We start from the raw sequence: 11,601 nt of genomic DNA, 5'->3' as shown, positions 1-11,601 counted from the left end.
GCTCTTCCATCTCACCTCCTCATTCCCCTCATTAGGAGAACATTCCTATCCTCATGCCACCAAAACACATACATCCTATAGACGCAATTTTAGACTGAACTCTTTTAAGAAGACATCTCACTACTTCTCTTCATTGTTTAAACTCTAGTTTCTATGGAACTTTAAGATTTCTGGCTTTTTAATGTGCTATTTGCTCCCCGAGTGGAGTGAAATGTTACAGAATGGCAGATGAATATACATAGAGATCGTGCATTCATTTTCCACAGATCACCTCTGATCATCTCTGTGCAGAACTCACCACATAATTAAGTGCTTATTAATACATGTGTATTGGGATTCATTCACATTGCTAATGTGAATCGGTGTGTTTTGTACTGCTTTAATTGACCAAAAAATAATTTACCCATTTCTTGATTTTTATCTTATATAACACTTTATGAAATTAGGCATTACTTCCTCTAACTTTACAGGGTTGAAACTAGCACGTTTGGAAAGAGGTGGAATTTTTCTTCAGCAGCCTCACCTCTTTTTTTCTTCTCATCTCTCTTGGTATTTAGTGTTCACTCCTTCCTTTGCTTACTGTTACCTTCATGAACACAGCAAAATTTATCCTCAGGCAGAAAATATACAACAGTTTCCTCTCCAGAAGCATTTAAATGAAGAGCATTTTCTCCTGATGTGAAAATTTCTTATTCCCAACCTACAAGGCAAATCACGTTATACAGATGTCAAAACACCATTTAGAATCAGAAGCTCTGATTTATCCCACATTACGTTTCTATAGCTTTCAATCCTAGATCATCAATTCTTTCTAGTTATTGGCAACATAAGCTACATAAATGGACCCCAAATAGAACTGAATCAACCTAGACAGATCTGCCTGCATGAGGAAATACTGCTATACATAGCAAAGGTAATGTTTTTCTTATGAAGAAATGATAATGCAGTGTAACTCAGAGCTAGTATTTCTGCTGAAAGGACTACACAAACCAATTTTTGCCAAGTATTTTTCAAACACTATTTGCTGCTTCTGCTAAATATGGAAAATTAACTGGAGTATTTTTTAAGGGATAATATGGGGGTCTGTCTCCCACACTCTCCCAGGCCATGGTGCCTTGGAGTAGTCAGTCATTCCTTCTGACCATGTATTCCTTACTTCTAAAATGGAAATTATGGTGATAGTTTTACTACTCCATGCAGGGATTGTTGGGTCAGATAAGTGAGAAATGTATGAGGGCAAATATAAACCATTAAATTAAATCAATTATTGTGTTTTTAGAAGAAATTATCTTTGTTAATTATGAATTCTACATGTTAGGAAAACACAACAAGCACATCAAATCTGTTATATCTTGGATATTACTATTTAGGACAAAACTAATCTTTGAAAAGAGAATAGATCTAAAGTCTGTGTGAAGAAAAATATTAGTAACTAATAGAATAAATGGACTATAGATATGGCAGAAATGGTAAAGGTGGTATGCAAATAATTGTAGTTCGGGAAATGGAAGGCAAGATACTGATTGGACTTTGTCAGAGAGATTCAGCCACTAGACAGCCTTGAAACCTTGGTCAGATGACTCAACCTACATATCAGTTTCTACACTTTGCCGTGAAGATTCAGGTAATTAAGATAAGTGAAGCACTTAAAATAGTGCCCGCCACCTAGCAGTTGTTCATAAAGTGTTATTACTGATATATTTTCAATTGTATAATAATTTATCCTAGCAGATTAGTTTTTAAATACTAGTTCAACAAGACCATAACTGGACAACTGGAGTCTCTAATACCCAGCTGATCATGTGCCTTACATTATTCCCTGCAAGTATTATTTATATCATCTACAAAGCTAACATACTATGATTCTAATATAATAATAGTGAGCTCAAATTGCAGGCTAAGATTTAGATTAGCTAAATTTAAAGGATTTCTGTTTATTTGCGTAGATCTGTCCCTCCTATGACCTCTGTCCCTTCCTTGCACCCCTCTGATTTTACACTGTGTTTATAAAGCAAAAACCATATTTCCATCATTTTACAAATTACTTTTTTCAAATTTCAATATTTAGATGAACACCTAAAAGCTCTTTGAGATGAACAGAATTATCCAAGTTTCCTTACTTTCACTGCCTTTTTCCTGGCTATCAGCCAAGCTTCTATGCACATGCTTTGAACAAACCCATTGAATTCATTCCTAAGGTGTAGCTTCCTATGTATGGGACCTTGCAAATCTCTTCAGTAAAATGAAATTCCTAGGTCACTTTATGGGTCTTGTTGACATAATAGTGACTTAAAAGCCAATAATTTTTACTTCAGGGTATCTATTTGTGATCTACACTGAAGGAAATCACTTGATTATTCTGGGCCTGTTTATTACCCGTAAAATAAAGTTAGACTAGATCAAAGATTTTAACCCAGGTTATATAGATAGAGCCTGTACACTTGGAGAGTGATATTTCTACTAACCTTTAACTAAAATTTAGGATTTCCTTCGTTTGCAGGCAAAAAATACACAGAGTAACATTTGGGGTATTTGTGTTTGTCACCAATAGAAATCATCAATATTTTCATAACATATTTAAATTCATGGGGTACCTTGAAGTGTTATTTGATATTATTGTTTCAGAATTACTCAGCTGATAGACCTGCAGCTAGACCTTGTTATTTAACTCATTGGTAAAGAAGCACATATATTACTGTATCACATGTTAAGTATTACTTAAAGATGTTGATAATTGTATTTTAATAAAAATGAAGTCCCTTGTAATCCCATGTATTTCATTTCATTTATTTATGAATTTTACTTTAAGGAGGTCATACGTTTCATCAAACTAAAAGAGGGGACTCTGATTCAAAAATGTTTGGAACCTTGGATTATAGGGATGCTTCTCAAGAAGGTCTTTTACACAGATCACTCTTGGGTCATGAAGATTATCTAAGATGATCTGTAATGAATTGAAAAATGCAAATCAGTTCTTCTTTTCTGTCAGAATGATATATCAGAATGACATGGCTTTCTTTTTTTATGAAAGCCTAAGCGTTACTTTCAAGTAACCCTTCCAAGTAACCCTTTTTTATGAAAGCCTAAGGGTTACTTCCAATAATCCAAGTTAGTTGTAAAGGCTTCTACAACTAAAGATTTATTAACTAAAAGTAATGTGATTTGAATTTGAATTTGCTAATTCAGTATTTTCCTAAGCATTCTGGCTGCCATGCGATTGATTGGCAATGTTGTACACCTGCCCCTGAAAACACCTGGAATTTTACAGTTTCAAGGAATATTTTTTTTTTCCAGTGCTTCAAAAATATTGTCTTGAATTGGTCATAGTTTTAAATTGCTACTTTTCTAGTTGCATGTATGGAATTACTCCTGGATGTAGTCTACGTAACATTTAGGGATTTTTTTTTTTTTGTAATTGCTGCATTTTAACCATTTGCCAATTTGCTCCTCTTCCACTGTTTTGTTATTGGTGAGTTCTTTATCCACTAGAAGTAAGAGCATTCGATTATTGGTAAAGCTCAGTGTCCTTTGTCCATTGTAAAAGATTCTCAAAAATTTTGAGAAACAATTAGTTAATTACTTATATCCCTTTCTTTTTAATTCAATCTATTTTTTCCACTCTGTTCCATTCTGTTCTATTCTAGTCTATTTTGTTCTGTTATAATCTAGTCATAAGTAACACGATATTAAATCAGAAGTATAAGCCAAGACTAGATGTCAGAAATGTCAGAAACAAATTGACCTGGGAAGCAGAAATTTCACAGAAGATCCAAAAGTCAATAATAGGATGCTTATAACCTTCACCCAGTTCAAACAATTGAAAGGGCCAGGTTGTTGATGGTTAGAATAGGATTTGTGAGGAAGATTTCTTTAATGAGTTCTCTGCTATTGGGAAAGATGTAGAAATGCTTCCCTCTTCACCTCAGATCAAAGGAAGATAGCTTCACCCTTGGAGAGCTTGAAGTTAGGGGGATATTGGGAATGGAATCTAGTTCCAACGTGAGAGGTCTAAAAGGTTAGAAGGTGACAGATAAGCTGAAGGAGAGGAAGCTGTATAGGTTTCAGCCTTTTCTCAAGTAATTTATAGGAATAAAGGCCTAGTGAATGTTCCATGTGAACCAAATGTAACCTACCTATATTTGTGAGCATGATTGGACCTCAGGAGACAGAACCTGGAGATGTACCAACAAATTTCCAGGGGCTGTGGACATTGTAAAGGAACCAGAGTTTCATATGTCCATACCAAGGTTGTGCTAAGTCTCCAGCCATGGTCTTGGCAAGAGGTCCCTGGAGAGCCCATGAATGTGCTCACAGAATAGAGTCAGCTCTAAACACCTGCCTGGCCCAGTGAGTGCAAAGCCATCCTACAGTAGTACTAGTCATAGAGGAACTTTGCTGCTCTTCTTAGCCTTCTTCTCTCCCTTGCTCCAGCTCAGGAGTCCAAGGTAGCCAGCTGAGGGAGGGCAAAGAAGAAATGAAAGAAACATCAATCATGCTCTCCCCCCATCACCACCCTTTCTAAGCTCTGCAACAAACCCAAGGTTGGGAAGAAGTTTTATCTTTGTTTTAAGATTGATGTGTATTATATGTGACCAGACCTAAGACACTGGCATTTTAATGTTATCACACTATGTTTTTATTAACTAAGAATGACTGGAAAAGTCCTGATCCTCTCTGAAAGATTGAACTTGGGACAGAAGATAAGTTTCTCCCACTGAATAAATTTTAAAGAGAAAGTAAAGGACAAAATAATTTTGCTTTGTGATAATACTCCCTAAGTTCTATATGTTCACTAATTTTATAATTATATAATTGTTGGAGAAATGATCTCAAAATCAATTGGTGCAACGTTTAATTGTTAGTATATTTTCAATCAAATCAGATGGAGAGAACATTCTATCATATATGACTGTTTTCTGAAATATCAAGTCATATAGTCATATATAGGCATCATAATTGACTCAAAAATTAATTTCTGCTCATTTTTTAACTTTCTTATATAATAAGACTCTTTTATCTGTACATTTTGCTTTACGTTTCTATTTTTGATAGATTCTCTGCAACCTCTCTAGAAATGTTGGAACATTTTCCATACTAATTTTTTTCAAGGTTTATATAGAAGCTGAGTGATTCTAAGATTATAAATTCCAATAGTTTGTTTTGGCAGATGATGTCTTATCTTAAACATTACATTCTCTTGTACTCATTTGTTTTAAATTCATAGCAACTAAGCAATGTGTGATAAAAGACACTGAACATCAGAGGGTTTGTTTAAAAGAATTTGTTTCAATTAAAAATATTTGGGGAAAATATGCATAATTTTTATGTTTGATTTAATGCATATTTAAACATGTTTCATCTGTTTCATTTCTGTATTCCCAGATTAAATTGCAACTTTACAAATTTGTATAACCACCAGAAGATGATTTGTTATACTCTATAAATCCACAAGCTGAAAAGAAAATGTTTGGTATCTTTGGAGAAATGTGCCACAGATCCATTGTAAAATCCAGTCTTCAACATTTTCCTAATTGCTTTAGTTTCCTGACCTTATTAGGTTTTTTCCCTCAGACTATTTTGTTTTTATTTGTTATTTGTTTGCTTATTTTTTAGGTGAGCCTGATCTTCACAAGAATTCAGAAGATCTAGTAAGTGCCGAAGAAAAACATGCTGAGACACATTCATAGGTTTGAAACACCTTAAAGGCTTCTGTCATTTTAAACATGAGAGGTAATTTTATTTTTTAGATGAGAAATTTATTTCTGAAGTGGATGGTTTGTAAAATATCATTAGAAACAAAGTTATCTTACTTAAATGCCCTCCTGGATTCTTCTTTTAAATCTCTATTTTCTGGAGCAAAACATTAACAGGTAAGCTTTAAATATTTAACTTTTAAATTTACCTTTTCAAAGGATTCTTGACTTATTCATCCATAAAAATTATATTTACTGAGGCCTTTTAGTCCTTTAAAAATAATAAGCTATATCCTATGGGGAGGTTTAATCCTGGTTTCTTCCACTATTCCATAAAAGAAATATGAATGTTTTATACCAATTTCCTTTTCTACATCATGTAGGAAATATGAATGTTTACACTGAGTGATAATAACAAAGCAAGTACATATTATGAAACAACATCAATATTTGCTAAAATCCGTGGACATTTGCATCAATGATTCCCTTTTTAAAAATTCAGCTTCTACAACCTAAGTGTCCATCAACAGATGAATGGATAAAGAAGATGTGGCACATATATACAATGGAATATTACTCAGCCATAAAAAGAAACGAAATTGAGTTATTTGTAGTGAGGTGGATGGACCTAGAGACTGTCATACAGAGTGAAGTAAGTCAGAAAGAGAAAAACAAATACCGTATGCTAACACATATATATGGAATCTTAAAAAAAAAAAATTGTTCTGAAGAACCTAGGGGCAGGACAGGAATAAAGACGCAGATGTAGAGAATGGACTTGAGGACACGGGGAGGGGGAAGGGTAAGCTGGGATGAAGTGAGAGGCACAGACATATATACACTACCAAATGTATAATAGATAGCTAGTGGGAAGCAGCTGCATAGCACAGGGAGATCAGCTCGGTGCTTTGTGTCCACCCAAAGGGATGGGATAGGGAGGATGGGAGGGAGACCCAAGAGGGAGGAGATATGGGGATATATGTATATGTATAGCTGATTCACTTTGTTATACAGCAGAAGCTAATAAACCGCTGTAAAGCAATTATACTCCAATAAAGATGTTTTAAAAAAAATCAGCTTCTAGGGCTCACCTTTGATCTACCAAATTACCAACTCTGGGAGTGATGCCTTAGGAATCTGAATTTTTAATAATTCAGTCTACTGCTATTTCTGTACACTAAATTTGAGAACCACTGTCTTGGACCAACAGAGAAGGTGCAGGCAGTTAGAAGGGAGTTAGAAGGGAGGAATGTGTTTCTTATAGTAGAAATCTCTTAGTATCTCCTTAAAAAAAATATAAAAATGAGTCCTGCTATCTTGTACCTTGATGGTAGGGACAAGAGAAAATGCTGCAGGTACCACGTCAAGCCTTTGATATACTATCAGTAGCTCCTTAAATGTTGTTTTAGATATGACACAGTTAAAATGTGATTAGCTTTTAAGATGATTCATTTCTCAGTATTCTTGAGTTAGTTGTAAGACTCTTTAATTAATAATAATAGTTTCATTAATAGCAACTATCAGTGTCAGGCACTGTAATGAACATCTCATATGTATTATCTCATTTAGTCCTATCAACAATTCCAGAGTTAGTGACTGTGATTACTATTTTACATAGGAATTGTAAATAGAAATCAAGCCACAAAGTTGATGGAAATTTTAAAAACCAGCTCTGTATTAAACAATTTAAAGATATTGTCTCATATTAGCTACAGCAATTTTTCTGCGTACCCTCCATCCAAACTCTAAAGATACATAAATACACACATGCACGCATGCACGCACACACAGAAGAGACAGGAAGAATTCCAACTGATTTAAAGAATATCTATTATCTACTGATAAATCCCTTATTTTTATAAGCTATATGAAGTCCAACATGAAACTGCCATTCAGTGATTTATGCCTATATATGACTAAAACATGATCTTCATTTTCATTTGGATTTTATTTCAGGATAATGAGAACAGCACTAAAATATCCTAAATCCTCAATTTTCCACAAACCTATATTCTCCTCTTTCAACACACACTTGGAAACAGGCCATTTTATGGACTCATATAAGAGAAGAACATAAATTCTGAACTAGTAATTCTAGCCAAATAAATACACTCAAAGTTGCTACCAGAGATTTTGGCCAGTGCTTCTGCCATTGCTCTTCCTCCACAATTTGGCCTTCTTCAATCAAGTCAGAGAAATTTTTAAGACAAAAGTTGGACAGTTTTAATTTTTCATCAGTTTGAACCCAGTTACTGCATAGGCAACTGTGCAATATGTGTGCAGAAGATGAGGCATTTTAAAATTTTACTTTCTTGCTTTGTTTTATACAGAGTGCTGCAACTACAGTAAATTTTTCAAGATGTTAAGTAAAAGGAAAGCAAAAACAAAATTATAGAAAACTATTTTTTGCAGCTCTGAGGCTATTTAGATTGTCCTTGTTATTTTAAATACATGGGAACAAAGTGAGAGCTGGGGCTGCTCAGAAGCTGTGGTTGAAGTCCTATAACAACAATGGATCATCAGAGCCCTGGCTCTGTGACCTGATGAACTCATCATTGTAACTCTCAAGCTGGGAAACCACAGTGAAACCTGCCCCTGAAAGCAGTGGACCAGCCTGCATCCATCCCTGTGATTTCAAAGCACTAATGCATCACCTACATGGGCGTCATCACAATGCAAGTCACACATTACCTACGATCCAAGATGACAAGAACCTCCAGCCATTGTTGGAGACAGACACTAGAACTGAGAATGGAATTTGCCTTCTGGGGTGTTGATCCCATCAGGATGTAACAAAATATATCACAGGCCAAGGGATAAGTGACAAGAAGTATGTGTGTGTGCATGTCTGTGTGTGTATTCAAAAATGTCTATGAAAATGGAATCCCACACTTTTCTGTACAGATAATGTTATTTGACATGAGTTTATAATTTTACCACACAGAAACAAACTGCAACCCTTGGAGACTCTGCTTCCTTGTCATGTTTTGCCTGAGCATGTGCAGAGCCTTGCCTTTGCTCCAAACTGAAGAGCTACATTTATTTGTTATTAGCTGACAAGAAAGGTCAAGCACAAGTAGGTGTTGTAACTTTTCACTGTACAAACTCTTCAATGATTGTGAGACTAAGCGAATTTGTCTTTGTGAATGGTAGAATTGGGTGGAAAAAATTAAGAGTAGCCATCAATTAAAGAATAAAGTTAAGGTGGGTTGTCCATCCTAATGAGTTTTCTGTTGCACATGCTTCTTCCCTGGGTTCCACAATGCTAAGCAATATTTTAGAAATGGATGTAATCACAAGCTTTTAAGTCTAAGTAGTGGGATTTTATAACTCACAACTTAGATCTCTTTTCATGTGTAAGCCATATTCTATATGCATATTAGGTATGCATTTTAATTTAAGATATATTTGTGCATAGACTGTGTATAAGATGCTTTTAAATGTACTGTGAATAAGTTCCTTAGATTTTGTTTCACCTGAAGTATATGTAGAACACAGCTAAATAATTGAATTGTATCATAGACATTATAATGCAATTGATATTTTAAATGTAAGCAGTAAAGATTGATCTATAATGATGTGTTGGGGGAAATTTATAGATACGTACATCATGGTGACTTTTTGTCCTACAATGGATTTCTTATTTCTATTTATGGAGAAACTGCAACTACTGCTTTTAATGTCTTTTTTTAAGGTAGCTATTTACAAGCTAGAAAATATTCTGCATTTAAGATTAGAATATGACTGTCAGGGAAGTCTAATTACTATTGTTCCTATTTGAGCCAGGTGTCTCTCAGTAAAGCTATAGAGTCTCTCAACAGAGAAATAAATTGAAACACTGCTTCTTAATTGTCATAAGAAACATGTCCACTTTGTTCCTATTAATACTTTAAGATATATAGACTATTACTAAAAAAAATAGAGGAATATAATTAAGTCATTATTTTCTGTATATGGGGTTTAACCTAATTTTCCAGGTTATGTAATTTATAAAGCGCTGTGACGGAACTTCCAGGGGAGTGGAGAAAACTCGCTCCATCTCTTCAGAAGAGTTGTCACGCTATTGATGCACTTTTTTTTCCCTAATCTCCCTCCCTCACTCCCTCTTTTGCTCCTTCCCCTCCCTTCTCTCCTGCTCTCCTTTGTATCTTCCTTATTCCTTCCTTCCTCTCTCTCTCTAAGACACGCAGTAACTCATGTTAATTAGCGGGAAGTCAGAGCAGAGGGTACCAGTGCCCATCCCTTCTGCTGACATCAATGTTGAATCCATCCTAAAGAGAGGGATGGATGAATTCGGCTGCTGAGCCTTAAATGGCCTGCTTTGCATTTGCATCCTCAGCTACTCAACATATATCTAACAATTTCATATGCCTCTTTATTTAGCTGGTATCTCTTTTATTTAATTTTTAACATGACAAGCTACAATTCTTGTGTTTTTATTCTGCTGTAATTCTCTGTATTTCCTATTGTATATGATTGTTAAATAAATCATACTTGAGGGAAAATATCATGAACCATTTGGTGCCTGATGTAATTCAATTTGGTGGGGCATTGAAAAGTTGGCAAAATCAGGGAAAACCAGAAGTACACCATCTTGAAAGTTGATATGAGTTCAATCAGAAAGTGATTTTTGCTCTATGAAAGAAATGTTCACTGAGCATTTATTATTGCACCTATTATTTGCATACTCCTGGCTAGATGCATGGCACATATAGGATTCTGGAAACCTGAATCTTTCCTCTAGAAATTTCCTATTTTATAAAGGAGATAATCTATACACATGAATAACTAAAATGCCACATATGAAAGTAACCAGGTGCAAGTAAACTGCACCTCCGGGTATCAAAGGAGGTAAAACCTGCCTCCATCTTCAGGGCTTCCAAGAAGACTTCTTGGAATGGATGGCACATGAGTTGATGTTTCAGTAACAAATAATAAACAAAAGCTCATATTCATTGCCTATTTTCTATGTACAGGCTCCAGGTAAACACTTAACAATTATTATCCCTAATCCTCAATAATCCAGCAAAGTGGTGTCAATATGAGTAAGGAAACGAAGTCTCAGAGAAAGAGCCTTGTCTAAAGCCATGTGGGTCTCAAGCAGCAGATTCCAGACTGGAATTGGTCCTAGAACGCTGACACCAAAGACCTCTTTTTCTTTCTACTACATCTGTGTAGGATGGGACAGAAGCACAGTGGAAAGGACAGCTCTGTGAAGAAGGACAATGTGAATAAGGTAATACCAGAGAATAATAAAGAAGCAAAGAGTGTCAAGTCAAGGTGAAGACCTAGAGAGTTTTAATTAACTGAATTAAGAGTAATCGGCACAATATGTGTCACCTCTCAGGCTGTGTCTCTGTGATGCTAAAGCATCTGATGAAAATGTAAAAATTTATCTAGTCAGCAGATACATGACACGTAACTGAACTTTTTACTTTAAATGTGATTCCATAATAAGTTTTCACCTAATATCAAAAAGCTTTCAAAAGCCATATTTTAATTTTGAAAATAATTTAATTTTGTTTAATGTAGATATAAAACACATATTTCCTTTGGAAGCTACATTAAGCCTTGTATCTTCTGTTTAATTGCTTTCCTAAATATCACAAAGTTTATCCATCCTTTAGTACAAGCCTTAAACTACAATGAAAACATACATTTTAGAGTCAAAAAACAAACACCTAATGATGTCCCACGTTACATACATGCAATTTCTTTGGAGGGAATTCCAAATACTTAAGATACAAATCCCATGTATGGGCCAACATGTATATTTAAAGCTCTTTTGGGGGCTATTTGTCCTTTAGTAACATTAATAAATTTCTAGGTTATTTCCTTACCAGTTGTGATGGTTGGAGAGCTTCCTTTGCATCTCAAGCTGATACCTTTTTATCTCTGATAATTAAAG

At 34.9% G+C, this 11,601-nt stretch overlaps 1 protein-coding gene across 2 annotated transcripts in view; it reads left to right on the top strand.

Moving 5' to 3' along the window:
* The window catches only part of PDE1A (phosphodiesterase 1A), a 101,817-nt gene extending 92,271 nt beyond the window's left edge, over positions 1-9,546 (top strand). The window contains exons 12-13 of one of the 2 annotated variants that reach the window (XM_007461236.1): positions 5,614-5,730; positions 8,024-9,546. In XM_007461236.1, the coding sequence (XP_007461298.1) occupies positions 5,614-5,687 (74 nt within the window). In that variant the 3' untranslated portion in view covers positions 5,688-5,730; positions 8,024-9,546. Of the gene's footprint in view, positions 1-5,613; positions 5,731-7,649 lie in introns of both variants that reach the window. The other variant, XM_007461234.1, reaches the window with a different exon arrangement.
* The last annotated feature ends 2,055 nt before the right edge of the window (positions 9,547-11,601 follow it).

Source organism: Lipotes vexillifer, unplaced genomic scaffold (genome assembly GCF_000442215.2).
Source record: "Lipotes vexillifer unplaced genomic scaffold, Lipotes_vexillifer_v1.1 scaffold57, whole genome shotgun sequence".
Lineage (NCBI taxonomy): Eukaryota > Metazoa > Chordata > Mammalia > Artiodactyla > Lipotidae > Lipotes > Lipotes vexillifer.
The sequence above is the reverse complement of the archived record's forward strand: the minus strand, read 5'-3'. Positions and strand labels throughout refer to the sequence as shown.